This window comes from Equus caballus, chromosome 2, assembly GCF_041296265.1.
Source record: "Equus caballus isolate H_3958 breed thoroughbred chromosome 2, TB-T2T, whole genome shotgun sequence".
NCBI lineage: Eukaryota > Metazoa > Chordata > Mammalia > Perissodactyla > Equidae > Equus > Equus caballus.
Window position 1 is genome coordinate 44,718,006 of NC_091685.1, and position 17,620 is coordinate 44,735,625.

The window sequence follows — 17,620 nt, forward strand, 5'->3', positions numbered from 1 at the left end:
GGAACAGCAGGAGGAGAGGGCGTGCCTGCTGGACGGGGCTGGCGTGGAAGCTGCCTAGGAGGAGTCCTGGCATGGGTTGTCGCTGGCCTCAGCAGAAGGAGGAAGTGAGGAGCTCACTGGCCGGGGAGGAGGCAGCCGTGCTGTCTGGCGTCCAGTGATGATGGCGTGAATGCCCACAGCAGAGCCTGGGCTGCAGAACTGTTTCTCAGCCTTTGAGGGCCAGTGGCTTGACCCCATGCTGCCCCTCCCTGAGCTGAGGAAGCTGCCTCAGGGAGGTTCCCTGGCGTGGTGGTCTCCCTGAGGGAGGTGTGGAAGACGGCTAAAATGGCAGCGTTGGCCAGGGCTGCTTTCTGAGCTGTGAGCAGGACGGCAGAGCAGATAACCCAGAGAGGCTCCGTCGCGGGAAGGCTGGAGGAAGGCCAGCACGAGCTGATTCCCAGAAAACACTCAAGACCAAAGGGATTTGAAAATGGGAATGGAAGTTCTCGGGGGGGAGGCTCTGTTCGCGGCTGTGTCTCCAACCTTCAGACCATATCAAGTGAATCGCTTCTTGATTTGATCAGAGGTGGTTTCAGTCTGTCTGTCATTTCTGGATCTCGCCTTTCCCAGCCTAGATCAGGGCTTTTGTCCTACCAGTCTTGGGGGACGGTCTGCTGTCCCACCAACATCTTTGGGTTCTCTAACTTTCTGGGGCCTGGAGGGGGTGGCTCTCATGTGGAGCAGCACAGAGACCACCTGACCTCCCTTGAAGACAGCAGCCTCCTGCAGGCGCAGAGCTTGTCGTGAGGCCCAGAGCAGCAGGTAGACCTGGAGACAGGCCGAGGAGGGTGGGGCTGAGCAGGGAAGTCACTGTCCTCCTCCCCAGGGCAGAGCGGAGGCCGGGAGGGAGTGGTTGCAGAGAGGTGGGAAATGGGCCCCCAGAAGGGGTTCTACTTCTCACAGCTCCCAGGAAGACCGCCAGGCACCCCACACCTGCGTGTGTTCAACACCGTCTTGCTGGAACCGAGGACGTCAGCAGCACCAGCGGTTTGTGTTTGGAGCTCGCATGGTTCATTTTGGAACGTAACTTAATTGGCTGCACGTGGCCTCCCGAAGGTGGGAGCCACGTCCACGCAGAGGTGGCGTGTTCCGAGGGCAGGAGTCCATCCTCCCGGGAGAAGCGTTTCTGCGTGCAAACAGTCTCATCCCCTGGGACTCTCCCATGCTGGCGAGTTCAGCTGGAGGGAAGTGTGATGCTGTGCTGGGCTTCTGGGCACGTGTCCCTCCCTCTGAAGCAGGGTCGCTATCTCCGAAGGCTTCCAGATGAAAACAGCTCCAGAAGGTTCTAGTTTGCAGAGGCTCTTTTACTTCGAGTGTTTTTGGAGTCAGATGTCTACAGAAGTGCACGAAGGACTGCCTTGAACAATGTGACTTTCGAAAGGCTGATGTTAGAGTTTGCGAACCATGCACGTCACCGGGCTGCTTGGGGCAGCTCCCGAGACCGAGAAGTGAGAGTCCATGTGCAAGCACACTCTGAGCGTCCGAGCTTTTGTTTTTAATTCATCGTGGGAAAGCAGAGATGCTCAGATGGAAGAGAATAGGAACATAGAGAAGGAAGAGTTCAGAGAAAAACAAGCTCCTCCCATCCTCTCTCAATTTCAAAACAAATTCAGAACCAAGAGTGGAATTGGGGATCTTAGCAGGTCAGGGGGTGTGGATGGGCCATTTGAAAGCCGGAACTCCTTAGAGGGTGTGCTGATGCATTTCATCAGACTCTTTTTGGTATCAATATCTTATGCCGGGTGTTTTAAATTTAGGTCGCTTGTGTGAACAGAGAGTGAGAGATTGCAGCTTGCTGCCACCTTCCAGGTCCCGGGTCATCTCCAATGACGGAGCCAGCCGTTTCGAGGGAGGCAGCCTCCTCATGCGTGGGGGCCCAAGACGTGAGTGGAGAGAGCGTTGGACCTGAGGGTGGCGGGTGGTACGTGTGCGGGACTGGCGTAGGGGAGGGGTGGAGCGAGGAGCAGAAGGCTGTGTGTATGTGTGTGGGTGTGCCTGAGTGTGTGCACACGTGCACGTGTGAGCCTGTGTGCTGGTATCCACACCCCTTTGCATCTGGGGGCAGAGCGGTGGCTGTCAGTGCCCTGCCTCAGTGGACCTCCAGGCCATGTCGACTGACCGTGTTCATCAAACCCATCTCTTCCTTGACGGGGCTTGTGAAGCTGCCTGTGTTATTTCGTAGAGAAACTATACTCCTATGAGTAGCGTTTGTTTTTGGTTAGCTGCTCATCTGCAGGGGAAGAGGAAATGAAGAAAAGGTAAGGATGAATATAGACTGACTTACAAAAACTAATTTGAAACTCACCATGTTGAGAAGAGGAAGAGTAGCCAATTGCAAAGCTTGGGAAGTAAAGACCTGGGCTTGGTGAAAATATTTTTCACAGCAGGGAAGTTCTGAAGTTTTTCTATCCCTTTAAAATGACCCACAGAGCTGAATATCAGATACTTGTTGGACTGAGAAGTGAGAGCTGCTCTTTAAGTAGCATCCCCCAGTGCTGCAGGTCATCTTACGTGAACCGAGTGTTGACCGTCCTCTCACTTTGTTGGCCTTGAACCTCTGCTCCAGGAGGGAGTCCCAGAGCTGTGGCTGGTTAGGACTGGGGGGGCCTCTGGTTCCATCTTGGAAGGCCTCCAGGATCCCACGAGTGCCCTGAAACTCCAGCCAAAACTTTGTGGGTCCTCATACATTCTAGGGAGAGGGGGCCCTGTAGGTTCAGATGATCAGAGGGGTCCATGATCCAGGCAGGCGGAGGGTCTGCTCTGGGCCAGCTTCCTCATTTTAATGTTGAAGCATCCAAGGCAAAGAGAGCTCAGATGACTTGGCTGGTCGTTGTGGTTAAGGGTGTTGAACTTGGACTAGAATCTGGATTTCCTGCTCTGGGGCCACTGCTTCTCCATCCCCAGCGGGTCCCTCTGGCCCCCAGGAGAATGGATGGAGAGCAGGTACCGTGGAGTGAGGAGTTCCCACACTCCAGGAACAGAGGCTGAGAATATTGGTGAAATCCACGGCCCCGGGCCCAGCAGGTCGGGGGCTCCCCTGGGCGGTGCAGGGAGTTGTGAGCCGTGAGGGTTGGTTGAGAGCGTTGAGAGCCTCTAGAGTCATCAGTTCTCCAGTCTCTGTTCTGATCGAAATCAGAGGACGCGGCCTCTATCAGGGAGCCCACGTCTGTCCCACTGGGCAAGGCTCTGGAAGGAGGAGGTTGTGCAGAATTTTTAAAAGTGCCCCCTGGCTTGCAGGCCGCCTGCACGGTCACTCTGGAACTTCACTTCTGGTTTCACTGGGACAGGGAGAGGCTCCTGTAGTGTGATGCACTCTCAACATGTGAGCTCGTTGATTAACCCCGGCCTTGCTGGTCTCCTGCCCTCGTCCCTCCGCTCAGGGCTGTGGGCCTCGGACCACTGGAACCCAGTCCAGGCTGGATCTCCCCTCCCTGCATGCCGTGTCCCAGGGATGTGATGCTCCTGGGGCCATAAGACATCTAAGCCATCACGTGGCATCTGAAAAGCAATTAAATGGCTTTAAAATAGAGTGGTGGTAAGGAACCTGGAAGTAGACTTGTTTACTGGTGACGGAGGAAGGGGTGGGCAAGTAGGGGAGAAAATCGCTTTCCCATTGCGTGGAGGGCTTCAGTAGGAGGCTGGAGATGTGTGATGACAGGGATTGGGGACCAGGAGGGGTTTATTTCCTGTGGCTTCTGGTGGTGCTGGGAGTCAGGAAGGGCCCCAGGGCTATGTTGGGGTGTTCTCTTTCACCTGCCTACCTGTGCTGAGTTGAGTGAATGTCCAGGAATCTCATGTCACCTTGTGACATGGCGTGTGCCATGTGTGGCTTTGTCACCAGCATAGTCACTGACGGAAAAAAGAAAATGTAACTCTTCTACCTGCCGGTGTCTGGCTTATTTTGGCTTCTGTTTGTCTGATGCTCGGCTTTCCTGTGTATCCAGGGTTTGAGTAGAGCCCCCTGAAGGAGACGGTGCCCTGGGGGGCCAGGCCATCCAGAGGCAGCAGGGCACAGAGTGGAGGGCGTGAGCTTGGAAGCCAAGCCTGGCCTGACCAGCCGGGGGCCTCAGGCCAGGGGGTGCAACTCATCAGAGCCCCGGATTCCTTATCTGAGCTCAGGACTCATGTCATTCCCACCCAGACCCGGTTTGAGGACCCAGCGGGACACTGTGACTGAGAGCTCGGAGTGGTGCTGGGCGTTGGGAGGTGCTCACTGGAGGGGCTGCCTGTGTGCAGGGGCTGGCAGTCCTGGGTGAGGGTATCAGCGGGCCCTTGAGAATCTGAGAGCTTGAGCTGACCTTCTGGAGCGCTGACCTTTTTCTTCCCTGCAAAATCAGCTAGTGGTATATTAGTAAATTTGTGTCTAGGGGCCAAGATCAGAATTCCTTTTATTTGAGAGGCTGGTAAAAGGAGGGCCGCAGTGGAGACCGGGTTATATAATTACTGTCTTCATCAACATCCTAGAATATGCAGAAGAGAGCGGGCATGCACTGAGTTCCCTCGCTGGATACCGTGGTTCGGGAGGTTGTTGCTGGGTCTGTTGATGAACGTAAACTCTACCCTCTAACCTCTCGTTCCCTCTTTGAACCTCCCAGCGGTGAAAAATGTGGTCCAAGCGCAGAAGCTGGCTGACGTGGACAGTGAGCTGGCCGCCCTGCTGTTCACCCACACTCAGCAGGGGCACAAGGGGCCCCGGGGTGCTGGCCGCGAGGGGGACGCCGTCCGCAGGCGCAAGCTGGAGCGGATGAGGTCCGTGCGCCTACAGGAGTCCGGAGCAGAGCTCGGTGGCCCGAGGACCAGCGTGGCGGTGAGGGCTTTGTCCAGAGCGTGCTTTCCTGGGGACATTTCTGTGGGACCAGGAGTCACTGGGAACAAAGGCGCCTTGTGCCCTGTCTCTCCTCTCCTCCTGCGTGGTTCTCTCTCTTCCTCCCGAATTCTACCTGCAGAATGTAAGAGAACGTAACTTTTCAGCCACCAAGGGAAGTTTTCAAGTCAGAATTACCTGGGGATCTTTTGGTAAAAGCCGACTTGGGCTCCACCCGTGGAGATTCTGTTTCTAGTCAGTTTGGCAGGGTCCCTGGAGTCTGGGTTTTTAAGAAGGCTCTGCAGGGAATTCTGATCTCTCCCCAGGTTTGAGGAGCAGAGCTGTGAATGACTTCTATGTCATGGGGTGTCAAGTAATCATTCTGACCAAAAATTCCCTCTTTAACTAAAAATCTAAATAAGACCCTGTAATATTTTGCAACTAAGAAATGGGAGGAGAGAGTAGTTGTACCTTATGAGTTTATAGAATAAAGAAGCCGCAGGGGCCTTGAGAAAGATCTTCTGAGATGGCCCTTTACATTAAGGCCGGCAGGTGTCTGAATAGACGACATCCCTTCTCCAGGGCTAAGTAAACACAGTCAGCAGCTCCCCACTCCACCTGACTGTGTGTGGCCCCTGGTGTGTCACACCGATAGGAAGGGCTCTCACCCTCAGGTGGACTGTAGGGAGGGAGGCGAGAGAAGTCAACAAGCGAAAGACTCTTCAGTCCAACTAGGAGAGGAGTAGAGCACAGTGAGAGGACACGAGAGAGGACACGGGTAGAGGCACAGACTGAGCCAGCAGGACGAGTGGGGTGGTGGCAGAGTGGGGCAGAGTCTTTGCTGTGACAGTGAACCAAAGGGGGGCCAGCTGGTGGGGCTGGCATCAGATGGGCCTCCTCCCCGGCTGCGGTGCACTGCGGCCACTTCCCTCCCTCCTGGCAGCGCAGCCTCGGAGTGGGGCCCCTCACCTGCCTCAGCCGGGCAGCGGCACCTGTGGACGCCCGTGTCTCTGCTTCAGAGCGGTGGCCTGGCACACGGCTTGTCCTCAGGGACAGCTGCCAGTGGTGGTGTTAATGTTGTTACTATGATTAGTTTGCTAGTTTTTCTCTTATTTGATGTGCTCTGATAGAGAAATCGGCAGCTTAGAACCCTCATTTTGAACACAGCCGTGCCTTTGGAAGAACTGGATTTCTCAATGCACAGATAATTTCCACTAAATTCTAATGATTTCCTGGGTTTGTAGCCCTGGAGAATTTTGAGGTGAAAGTAACTTGATTTATCAAATGTGAAGTAGTTTCTATCCCTTCTAGAGCTTTCACAACCTTCTTTTGAGGAAGGGATGAGCATGCTGTGAAGTCAGCAAGTCCTTTGGAAGAGAGTTGAAACCAGAGCAGCTGTTAGGCTGAGGGCCAATCCTTGGACCCTTTTGTGGATCGTGGTGAAGTACCAGGCACTGAGATCATGCCTTGGGAGGAAAGAACAGCCCGGTGTGCAGCTCTCTGTTTCCAACAGTGAGAGACTCGAGGGAGGCTGAGTGTCTTGGGCTTCTTGGGGGAGCTGGTCTGGCTTGAGGGCCAGGAGCACAGAGTGTGGGCCAGATGCCTGCATTGGAGTCCTCCCTGTGTCTTGGGACAGTCACAGGCCTCCTCGAGAGGGTCACTTGGGTTAATGGGTCCAGTGCCCAGGACAGTGGCTGGCCCCAGTGACTGCTGTCGGTCAGCATCAGCCACTGTGCAGGGGTGAAGCCCTAGGCAACGGAAAGGCCTTGTTCTGAGCACCTTCTCTGTGGACCTGGGCCTGGGCAGAAGGGCTGGCAGGTTATCTTCCTATGTGGTTGGGACTGGGTTAATGCCCGCACATACCTGTCCGTGCAGCAGCCATGTCCCAGGGCCCTCAGCCTGCATTCCAGGCCAGCCAGCCTGCATTTGAGTGATGTCCCAAGGCCCCGAGCCTGGCACTGATCGGGTGACCATTCAGTCTGTGGCCGCAGTGACAGTATAGTCCCAGGCAGTGCTGACTTGCGGCTGCATCTGTAGCTCAGGCGGTATCACCAGGGACCAGCCCTGCACCTCTCCCCTCTGCCTTCTGTGTGCAACCTAAAGTGACGTGCCACCCAGGATCCCCCCTCAGGGTAGCAGATTGGTGGCACTAGTCCCGTGTTCCATGTTGTCATCCCATTCCGGGTGCCTCGGAAGAGAGAGCTTTACTTTCCAGAACTTCCAGCAAAGGCTGATGGGTCTCCCTGCTCTGAATGGGTGGCGTGCTCATCCTTGAAGCGGTTCCTGGGCCTGCAGTGGGATTGGCTGCCTGGTGGGGTCTCAGAGATCCAGTAAGTGCCATCGGCCTTGTCTGCCTGGGTTCTGGCTTGATTAGGAAATAAGACAGGAGTGTGGCAGAGAGAGACCAAAATATCACATCTGCTTTACTGATGACTCTCGTTATTGGCAAAGCTCACACTGGAGAATTGGCTTGGATCTGTAGGCAGGGTGTTCCTAGTACCGAGCCTGGACTTGCTGACAGTCACCCAGTCAGGATGATGCCAGACAGCGGCAGGCGGCTCCACCAGTGGGGTCCTTCTTACACACCTTACCACCTGGCCGAGAGCAATGTGAGCGCCTGATGGTGTCTTCAGGCAGGTGGATCCCAAAAGGAAGAGGAGAGGGAGGGCAGGGCTATGCCTGCCTGGTTCATGCTCTCGAACTTTCTATCAGATAAGTCTCCCATCTACTATGGGGTGGACGGCTTTGGGGGGAGGGAGGCCAGGGGTGTCAGGCTCACAGCTTCCTCTGGGGTGTGGAGGGAGATGGCCAGGGGTCATCCTTCTCATGACCCAGGGTCACGCTGTCTCTACTCGTTGCTTTGAACCGTCTGGTTTATGGTAAACCTAGGAGTGGCTGTCACCGTGGCCCGCCCCCTGCAGTCAATCTAACGGGCCAGTCTTGGGTCCATTTTCACGTGGCCTCTGTCCTAGAGCCCTCAGTGTATTGTCCTGGGGCTGCTGTGCTGGTGAGCAGTATAGATTCTGTCCTCTCAACGTGGGGGGGCGGGTCAGAACTATGCCCTGTCTCAACGCAAGGTTGAAAAGCCACTCTCTGTTCTGTTTCTTATCTTAAATTACGTCTGGCCATGTCCAGCGCAGTCCGTCAGAGGTTCCACTCCATTGAGAGGCTCTAATTATAAAATGCCCACATAGGGAGGCCTCAGATGTGAGCATGACCACCCTCCCATTTTCAGATTCCCACGGGGAAATTAAAGGCTCAGCTTCAATCCCCTTGCTAGGGAAAGGTCATGGTTTGGGGTACTGGAAAGTCAATATCCAAAGGAATTTAAGTCAGAAATCAAATTTAGTCCTTACCTTTTGAGTTCAAGTCCAAAGCCATTCAGTCGGCCCCTGCCTTCTGATGTCTGGGCCTCCTCAGTGCTTGAAGGTCCTCAAAGCTGGGCCTGGCTGACTCCCCTGCATGGTGGTGGCCCCTTCTGGGTTTTAGATCTTGCAAAGCAGCCTCCAGTGGACCTCTCTGTTTGATATAAGGCACACAAGAAAAATAAGCCAATCTCCAGCCTCGAGAACACATCCAGGTGGCCACGCCCATTGAATCTCGGGGCATCTGAAGAAGGAGATGGACAGAGGACTCATGGCTGAGCCCTACCAAGGCTGCGTGTCACTTGGCTGGACCCTGACCCAGCCTGAGATCAGTTAGGTCCGGACGCATCCCCTCCCCGGACTCTGCTCGCAGACAGGATTCCTGCTGCCACACTGGGGACCTGGCCAGTGACCAGGTCGTCTGTCTTAGTTTTGAGGCCATTCTTTTCTCTTTTATTTGAAACCTCTGTTTTTAGTTCCCCACTGTGCCCAGGTACCAGCCTTACGGCTGTGGGGAGAGTTTCTGGTAGTTGGTGGTTATAGTCTCTTGGGAGCATGCAAAGCAGACCCTGGCTCCACCTGGATAAATGACCTGTGGCACAGAGAGAAGCCAGGAGTGCTCCCGTGGTCCTGCGCGGGGAGGGACAGGCGTGCCCCGTTCTCTGTCTGCAGCTGGAGGTGGTCCAGTTCCACCCAACCCACGAGCTGAGGAAGGGGGTGGTGCTGATTCCGGAAGAAATTTGGTGTTTGGGGAGGTAGGGGGAAGGTAGCTAGAAAACAGCCCTCGAGAAGGAGTGTGTACCCCAGGACTGTGGCTTTGGGTCAGGCCCTTATGTCCCGCAGGCTCAGCAGAGCGTCCGTGCACAGCACATGCGTGACCTGCAGGTCATCGCCGCCTACCGGGAGCGCACGAAGGCCGAGAGCATCACCAGCGCGCTGAGCCTGTCTATCACCACATGGCACACGCTCTATGCTACGCTGGGCACTGCCGAGTTCTTCGAGTTTGCTCTTAGGAACCCCCACAACATGCAGCACACAGTGACCATCGAGATGGACAACCCTGAGCTCAGGTGGGAGCACGAGGCGGCCGCTCCTCAGCCCGCAGTCGCAGCGGGGTCAGGTGGGGCGACTCTGAGCTCTGCCTGAAAGCTAAGCTGATTTCGTCCTTTGTGGGTCCTGCTGATTCTGGCTTTCGCCCACGTCCTCTGTGGACAGCCAGCTCTGAGTGGGTGGGGGGCATGTCCCTGCAGGGTACTTAGCAGGAGGAGCTTTTCCTCAGCATCGTGTCTCCCCCCACTCCAGCCTCATCCTGGACAGTCAGGAGTGGAGATACTTCAAAGAGGCCGCCAACCTGCACACGCCGGTGGAGGAGGACATGTTCCACCTGCAGGGTGGCCTCGCCCCCCAGCTCTTCCTGCGCCCCAGGGAGACCGCCCACATCCCCTTCAAATACCAGACCTTTTCCGTGGGCCAGCCAGCCTCCTCGCAGGTGGGGAAGGCCATTCCAACGCCAGATGGGCTTGTCAGCAGGCATACGGGGAGATCCCATTTGGCTAGCTACTGTTGGGAAATTGGGAGCCCTCTAACCATTTGCCCGTGTCCGTCCCGTGCTGTTGTAGGCGGTTAGCCTTTGGCCATTGCCTGCTCCCCCTGTTCCTCCCATGCGCTCTGGCACCTGTGCTGCGTGCGGCAGCCCCAGGCGCTTCACTTTTCCTGCCTAAGTGGTGGGCCTCGGGAAAGGCTAGACCATCCCTCTGAGCTCTCTTTGCTAAACTGGTGAAAGAACCTTTCTTAAACCTCAGAAGAGGTAACGGGTTGAAACTTCCCAGCATGTCATACTCCCTGGTTAATGCTGTTCGTCCACCTCTTCCTGGAGTGTCCGCTCCTCTGCGTCAACGCAGAGACCGAGATGTCGTGTAAGGGATGTGGGTTGTGCGTGTGTGGCGTGTGTGATGGGGGAGGGTGCAGGGTGTGTGGGTTGTGCGTGTGGGTTGTGTGTGTGTGACGTGTGATGGGGGAGGGTGTAGGGTGTGTGGGTTGTGCGTGTGTGGCATGTGTGATGGGGGAGGGTGCAGGGTGTGTGGATTGTGCGTGTGGGTTGTATGTGTGTGGCATGTGTGATGGGGGAGGGTGTGGGGGTGTGGGTTGTGTGTGTGTGGCGTGTGTGATGCGGGAGGGTGCAGGGTGTGTGGGTTGTGCGTGTGGGTTGTGGGTGTGTGGCATGTGTGATGGGGGAGGGTGCAGGGTATGTGGGTTGTGTGTGTGTGGCATGTGTGATGGGGGAGGGTGTAGGGTGTGTGGGTTGTGTGTGTGTGGCATGTGTGATGGGGGAGGGTGCAGGGTGTGTGGGTTGTGCGTGTGTGGCGTGTGTGATGGGGGAGGGTGCAGGGGTGTGGGTTGTATGTGTGTGGCGTGTGTGATGGGGCAGGGTGCAGGGTGTGTGTTCATTTATTTGACCTTTTGAGGTCAGTCCTAGGGGTACTGAGCATCCCTTAAACGGGCCTGAGGGATTCCTAGAGGCTCACAGATTTCCATGCGCATCTTTGGATGAGCTTTTGGGATGAGAGGTGGAAAGGATGTGGTGAGGATGGTGGGCCTTTGGCTTCAGGCACAGCTGGGTTCCCCTGTCGGTCCGCCCTTCACGGCTGACTGCAGCTTCTGCTTCCTCTGTGGGGCACTGAGGCTGGTAAATAACCGTAGCCGCCCCGAGGGTTCCTGTGAGAGTAGATGAGACGCGGGAGCCCTGGCCCAGGGTGGCAGCTGTTCCTCCAGGAGAAGGAAGTGCCTGTCCCCAAGGACTGCATCTTGTGACCTGCTGTGCTGATTGGTTTCTCACAGGTGTCTGCTGAGCTGAGGTCTGAGAAGGGCGCAGATGCTGAATCGCCTTTGAAGTCCAGCACGATGCCCACTAAACATGCCAAGGTAAGGGGGCAGAAGACAACAGACGTTGGGGCCCGGATGTTCCTGAGGTCTTGCATCATGAGCCGTGTCCTCTGAGCAGACGGAGTGAAGTGTTCATGAGCTCCTCTGTTCCTGCGCCTCTGGGGCCTGGGCCTCCTGGACGGGAGGGGTGGGGGCGGGGCCCTTGGAGGTGAGCTTTTCATGTCCTAACAGGGCAGTGACAGCTTCAGCCAGATGCTGGTAGGCCCGCTGAGTGGGTGTCTGGTGTGGAAACATCTCCTTGGCAACTCTCTGCTGTGCAGTCCTTGGGCGCTCTGGGTGCGAGGCCAGCTGTCACAGCACGAGGCCACCACGCTCAGTTAGCCTCGCTCTTCCGACCCTGCTCCACGGCATTCCCGTGTCATGTGAAATCAGTGTGACGCGTGGAGGTTACTTCCTGGAAGTGAGACCTAATCCTCACGAACGCTCTAGGGGACGGCAAGCTTGCAAGGTGGACTGACCCACAGCCTGCCTGCCGTCGACTGTCCTCGGGAGGAGCTTGGGACACTGTCAGGTGATAGGAATTTCTGAAGCTTTTTTGTAGACATATGCCTTCTTTAGTAGGTTGAAAGTAAAAACAAAAACAACAAGACCTTCGCCTCCTGCCCCTGCCACCGAGAACAGATTTCGGTGCAGCCCCAGATGAGGAACTGGCTCCCGACTGCAGAGTCTCTCCAGGTGGCAGCCCTGTGCCCATGGCCCCATCACCAGTGAAAATTTGCTTGATTTTGTTTAAACATGGGGCCACAGCTTTGCCTCTGTCTAAGGAAGGGGTCAGCTCTTTATGTAGGGCTATAGATCGAATCCAAGAGCTAATACAATTTTCCTTACATGACTGGAGTTTGAAGGCGAACCCCAGAATTCTTTTGAGTTTACCCATGATTACTGCAGTGTGTGTCTAACCGATGCGGCCTTTCTTTAACCAGCGCGTGCCATTGTCACTGCCCCAGATTAGCAGCAAATCTCAGCGTCACCTGAGGTCCAGGCCACGCCCACTCGTCTTTTCACAGTTGGTTTGTTGGGGTCAGGGCCCGCTGTCCTTGGGGCTCTGTCGCTGGGGTCGCTGCGCATAGGCTGACCACCACGTCCCGGGCAGAGGCTGCAGTGGCTGGTGGTCCACGGTGGCGGTATGTGTTGCCCTCACTCCTTATTCCATCAGGGAGGAAGCAGTGCAGTTCTGCTCCCCCCTTTCTTCCTCGACTTATTAGCTGCGATCCTTCTATGAACAAGAACCCTGCCCAGCAGCAGTTTGGTTACTCTGAAATATACTTTATACCAGAAAGTCAGGATAGTCTTGGATTTTTTTCCCTTTCTGTTATCAGGTTTTCAAATATTGAGTTGTGGCCTAGTGACCTTCAGAGACGGTCAGTGTTTTGGAGTCTTGTTATGAACTCGCAATTTTGTATTTGCTCTATTGTCCACGGCAGGTGTTGGATGATGTAACTGCCCCCTCTTTCTGGCCACTGCCATCCCTTTCAAGTTAGCTCCTGGGCCTTTTTCTTTTTAGCTTTTTATTTTGCAGTCATCTCAAACTTACAGAAAAGTTACAAGAATAGGGCAAGAACTCCCATATATTATCTCCCCAGATCTGCCCACCGTTGATGCCTTAGCTTTGCCTCATCACTCTGTCTGTGTTTACCCATTTTTTGTCTGAACAATTTGAGAACAAGTTATCGACATAATGCCCCATTGCTCCATGAAACTTAGAGCTTGTATGTCCTGAAAATCAGGACACTCTTTTGCATAACCACAGCAGAGTCATGAAAATCAGGACCTGGACACCGATAGGTCTCGTCACAGACCCCGTCTGCACCTGACCAGATATCCCGGTCTTGGATCACTGACCTACCTGCCAGCTTCACGCGGTGTTTGGTGCTCCTCTCTGTAGTCTGGGACCACCCCCCCCCCACCCCCCCCAGCCCCGAGCTTTCCTTGCCTCTCACAGCCTTGGTCTTTGGATGTGTAAAGCCAAGTTACCTTGCACGGTGTCCGTCAGTTGGGGTTTGTCTGAGTTGCTCATGATCAGGTTCAGGTTAGGCCTGTAGGGCAGGAATAGCACGGATGTTTTGCTGTGTTCTTCTCAGAACCTCTTATTGGGAGGGGTGCGATGTTGATTTGTTCTGTTGCCAGTGATGTTAGCTTTTTTAATTCGTTAGGATGGTGTCTCCCAGGCTTCTTCACCATAAAGTTAATTAAGGAGTATTTTATAGCTGATAATTAGAAAGTAATGAATAAGTATTTTGTCAGGAGATACTCTTAGATGATGTAAATGCCCTGCCCATCAAACGCTTGCCCTCTAGGTTTGCTGTCCCCTGGCGGTTCTTGCCGGAGTGAGTCAGCGTGGTGGTTGCCTGTCGGCTGTTTTCACATTCCATCATTCCTTCTACACGCATTAGTTGGCATTCTAAGTAAGGTAGAGCTTTAGCTTCATCCCATTCATTTATTTATTTTTTGTACCCTTCTGGACCGTGAATTCTTTTTTTTCAATGGGTTATGATTTTTTACTGTCACCATTTGCTTTGCTGCTCATATTGTCCCTGACTCACCAGAGGCAGCCACTCAAGCTGGCTCCTGTGTCCTTTTGACATGGCCCTGTCATTCTTTGAGCACTTCCTTACTGCATGGCAAATAAGGTGTTCCAGAGTCATCTTGTGCTTTCCCTGCTCCATTTCTGGAATCAGCCGTTATCTAAGGTTCCTTTTAGTGGAGGATGGTATTTAGAAACCAAAGTCTGGGGGTTGGGCTTCTCGTCCCTCTTAGCAGAGAGCACTAAAGAGTGTGTGTCTGTGTGTACATATGTCTGTGCACAAACGTCTGCACCTTTCCATACATTTTGAAGGCCGTGAATTCACACCCGTGCTTCCAGCGCCAGAGCAGCCTCGCAGGGTTTGTTCCAGTTGCCCTGTCCCATGTTTGTAATTCCCATTTCTGTGAGTGAGGAACCTGGCTTGTGCTATCTTCAGTCTCTTTACCAGTTGCTCAGCTCCCCTGTAGGCAACCAGCTGCCAACCACACTGGTCAAATCCTTTTGCCCTGAGTAGTTGCATCACCAACTTGATACACAGCTAGATTTGCTTATTTGATTGTTTCAGTTTGTTCAATATATAGAGATCTTTCATTCGTTTTTCTTTCTTTTTTTTTTAAAGACACTTTTTTTGAGGAAGAATGGCCCTGAGCTAACATCTGTTGTCAATCTTCCTCTTTTTTCCCCTCCCCAAATCCCCAGTACATAGTTGTATATCCTAGTGGTAAGTCCTTCTCGTTCTTCTGTGTGGGATGCCGCCACAGCATGGCTTGGTGAGGGGTGTGTAGGTCTGTGCCCAGGATCCGAACCAGTTAACCCCAGGCTGCCGAAGCGGAGCGTGTGAACTTAACCACCACACCACAAGGCCGACCCCTCATTTTCCTTTTTGATCTTAGTTTTTTAACTAACTAAAAGCATTTACATAAGTCCAAAATCAAACTGTAAAATTGGATATATTCAGGAAGATCCTGCTTCCTTTGCTGCCACCCCCCATTCTGTCCTGTGTTGTGTGTGTGTGTATGCACATGTGTGCAAGTGCAGGGCACGAGTGTGGTCCTGAGACCACTTCCTCATCCTCGTTCACTCTCAGATCAGGGTCCACGTGTGGACGTCGTCGCTTATCGACCAGTGCCCTGTTGCTGGACTTTTGAGTTCTCACCTTTTCCTGTTACAAACAGTGTGGCAACAAATAGCTTATACACATACAATTTTGCTAAATGCCTCTCCCAAGGGGCTGGCTAACTTTTCACTGATTGACCATTTTTAAAGCTTTTACTCACCTGTACAAATGTTGCCAACTCTTGTAGAACTTCTAAGCGTCCTAAAAACTGGAGAGGATATAAAAGTTGGGCCTGAGTCTTCCAGTTTTATTTGCAGATTCTCCAAAGGCAGGATCTCCATGGGTGTTGCCACTGTGCCGCTCTCAGTTTTGGAAAAAGGTTCAGCCCAGTGGGTTTCCCAGCTCACAGGTTCCTTGGGTTTCTGGTCCAGACGGCTTTCCTGGGTCCTCACGTCCTGCTGCCCACTCAGCTTCCTGGACCCTCGGCCACAGGAAACAGGCAGCCAAATGGCCACCCTCACAGCTTCCGTCCTGTGGGGGACCAACCGTGGCAATACAGGAAATGTGACGTGGGTGGTGGTCGTGCTGTGGAGAAAATAGAGCAGGGGGCGGTGGGCAGTCATCAGGACTTTGGACACTTGCGTCTGTAAGACTCTTTTTTCTTTAATCTGATGACTCATTTTAAGTCAGTGCACTATAGAGAAAGAAGTGTGTTTTGTAACCACAGTGGGCTGGCTGCAGCCTGTCCTTCCTCCAGCCCCCGCTGAGTAGCCCCGGGAAGACGGCTGATCAGGGCGCTGAGGAGGCAGAGACCATGCAGCTTTTGTTTTTGCTGAGGAAGGTTGTCCCTGAGCTAACATCTGTGCCTGCCTTCCTCTGTTTTTTGTGTGGGACACCGCCACAGCATGGCTTGATGAGGGGTGCATAGGTTCCCGCCCGAGATCCGAACCTGCAAACTCTGGGCTGCCAAAGCAGAGTGTGAACTTAACCGCTGCACCACCGGGCTGTCCCCAACACAGGTTTTTTAACAGAGAGAACTTAGGATGAAGCATTACAACTAGGTATAACGTTGTTAACCAGGCCACTGGAAGAGTGAAACCAGAACTTTGTTTCAAGGAGGTAGAGACGGCAGGAAGCAGCTATCTGCCACTCTTAGTGCCAGGAACAAAGGGACGAAGCTGGAAGTAATGACCCAGGCCTCCGAGGAGGGGCAATGGCCGCTGGCAGCGTCCTGCTGGGGAGCCGTGAGGCTGGGTCTGCGGTGCTGACGTGTGGATCCACGTCCTGCCGTGGGAGGAGCTGCAGCTGCTGGGACAAGGCCGGGCTGCCGGGGTGGCCGACAGGAGGGCAGCAGACAGGCGGGACGGCCCCGCTTCATGCCTGAGCCTGCCCTTGCCCTGTGGTCAGAGCTTCCAGGAGCGGCTGGTGGAGAGAAACGTGGTCTGCAGGGGCCCCGTCCTGAGAGCAGTGCAGGGCGGGCGTGGGATAGAGCCCTGTTCATAACGGGCACAACAGCTAAATGAACGGTCATTTTAGAATCGGAGTCTCGGCAGAGCGGTGGGATTCTGACTGACACGTGTCAGGGCCCAGATGACGGGAACAGGGCCATGGTTGAGGGAGCCTCTCTCCCAGCCGGAACACGAGGTCGATGAGCACACAGCAGGTGTGGAAACAGACCTGCACTGGAACAGCTCCCACGTGCAGCTCCAAAAAGGCCACACCAAACACAGTGTTGCTCAAAGATCCAAGGTGGGAAGACAGCGAAGACAGCCAGGGACAGCGACCACAGAGTTCAGGAGGGCGACTTCCTCGGGCGGGGCGGGCGGGGCTGGGGGCACAGAGAGCTGGGCGGCATCGACGGCTTGCCCCTTGCAGGCGGGGACGTGAGTTCAGGGGGGCTGTCTGAAGTTGTGACTTCAGCTTATTTTTACCTCTGTGTTCCTGCGTGTATGCACATGTAAAAGATTCCTTAGTAAAACGTACCGAAGTAGAGGAATGTCCCTCCCACGTGGAAGGTTTGTCTGGTGGCTGGAGTTTGGCGTCGAGGTGGAAAGGTTGCCTGGTCTCAGAGGTCAGGCTCTGTGTACCCCCTCATTCCTGGGCCTACAGAGCTCACTGGGCCAGACTGAGTCATGGAATAAAGGTACCTGTTCTATCAGTTGTCCAAATTAGGACCTCTTTTGGACAAGTAAGTTTTTTAGTAACTTTTTTTGAAAAAGGAAGTTTCTATTTCTAGCCCTTTGGGTTTGGGCTCAGCCTCCTTTTATGGTCTGGAATCAAAGAGCTCATGCTAATGTGCTCTGTTACAACCCATGAGGACCTGGTCCAGATCCTTCTGGAATGACTTCCCAGCACACACACAGCAGGCGTGTAGGAAGGTGGAATTATGGCTGCAGTAGCGTTTGACTTTGGGCCTGGAAACCTCTTCGCTGGCATCCTTGGCATGTGCTTTACTTATAAGAAATAGCAGCCACAGGAGGTGTGGTACACGAGTGAGAGGAGCATGTCCGCATGTGAACCCTTTGTTGGGTGTCGTCCCCTTGATTTGGGCACCTGCTGCTGAATGGTCTGTTCCCGCTTCTGACGATGCCTGTCCTTCCCCCTCATGGGGTGAGTGGACCCCAGGAGACCCCTGTCCCTATCTGTGGAAGGAGGCGCCGCACACACGGCTGCCCGCGAGCCGTTGTGCCGGCTCTGATGCCAGCCCTGTCTGCTCTCTCGACAGGTCTTGTTCCGGGCGAGCGGCGGCAAGCCCATCGCCGTGCTCTGCCTGACGGTGGAGCCCCAGCCCCATGTCGTGGACCAGGTCTTCCGCTTCTACCACCCGGAGCTCACCTTCCTGAAGAAGGCTATCCGCCTGCCGCCCTGGCACACACTTCCAGGCAGGT

At 54.5% G+C, this 17,620-nt stretch overlaps 1 protein-coding gene across 29 annotated transcripts in view; it reads left to right on the forward strand.

Annotated features, from left to right (window-relative positions):
• Positions 1–17,620, forward strand: part of NPHP4 (nephrocystin 4) — a 128,837-nt gene that overhangs the window by 106,296 nt on the left and 4,921 nt on the right. For all 29 annotated transcript variants that reach the window (XR_011436569.1, XM_023635897.2, XM_023635898.2 and 26 more), the window contains 6 exons: positions 1,797–1,922; positions 4,635–4,846; positions 9,052–9,278; positions 9,511–9,697; positions 11,047–11,130; positions 17,458–17,614. Coding sequence is in view for 28 of the 29 variants with exons in the window: in XM_023635897.2 (XP_023491665.2) it covers positions 1,797–1,922; positions 4,635–4,846; positions 9,052–9,278; positions 9,511–9,697; positions 11,047–11,130; positions 17,458–17,614 (993 nt within the window). In the remaining variant the exon portion in view is untranslated. The remainder of the gene's footprint in view (positions 1–1,796; positions 1,923–4,634; positions 4,847–9,051; positions 9,279–9,510; positions 9,698–11,046; positions 11,131–17,457; positions 17,615–17,620) is intronic.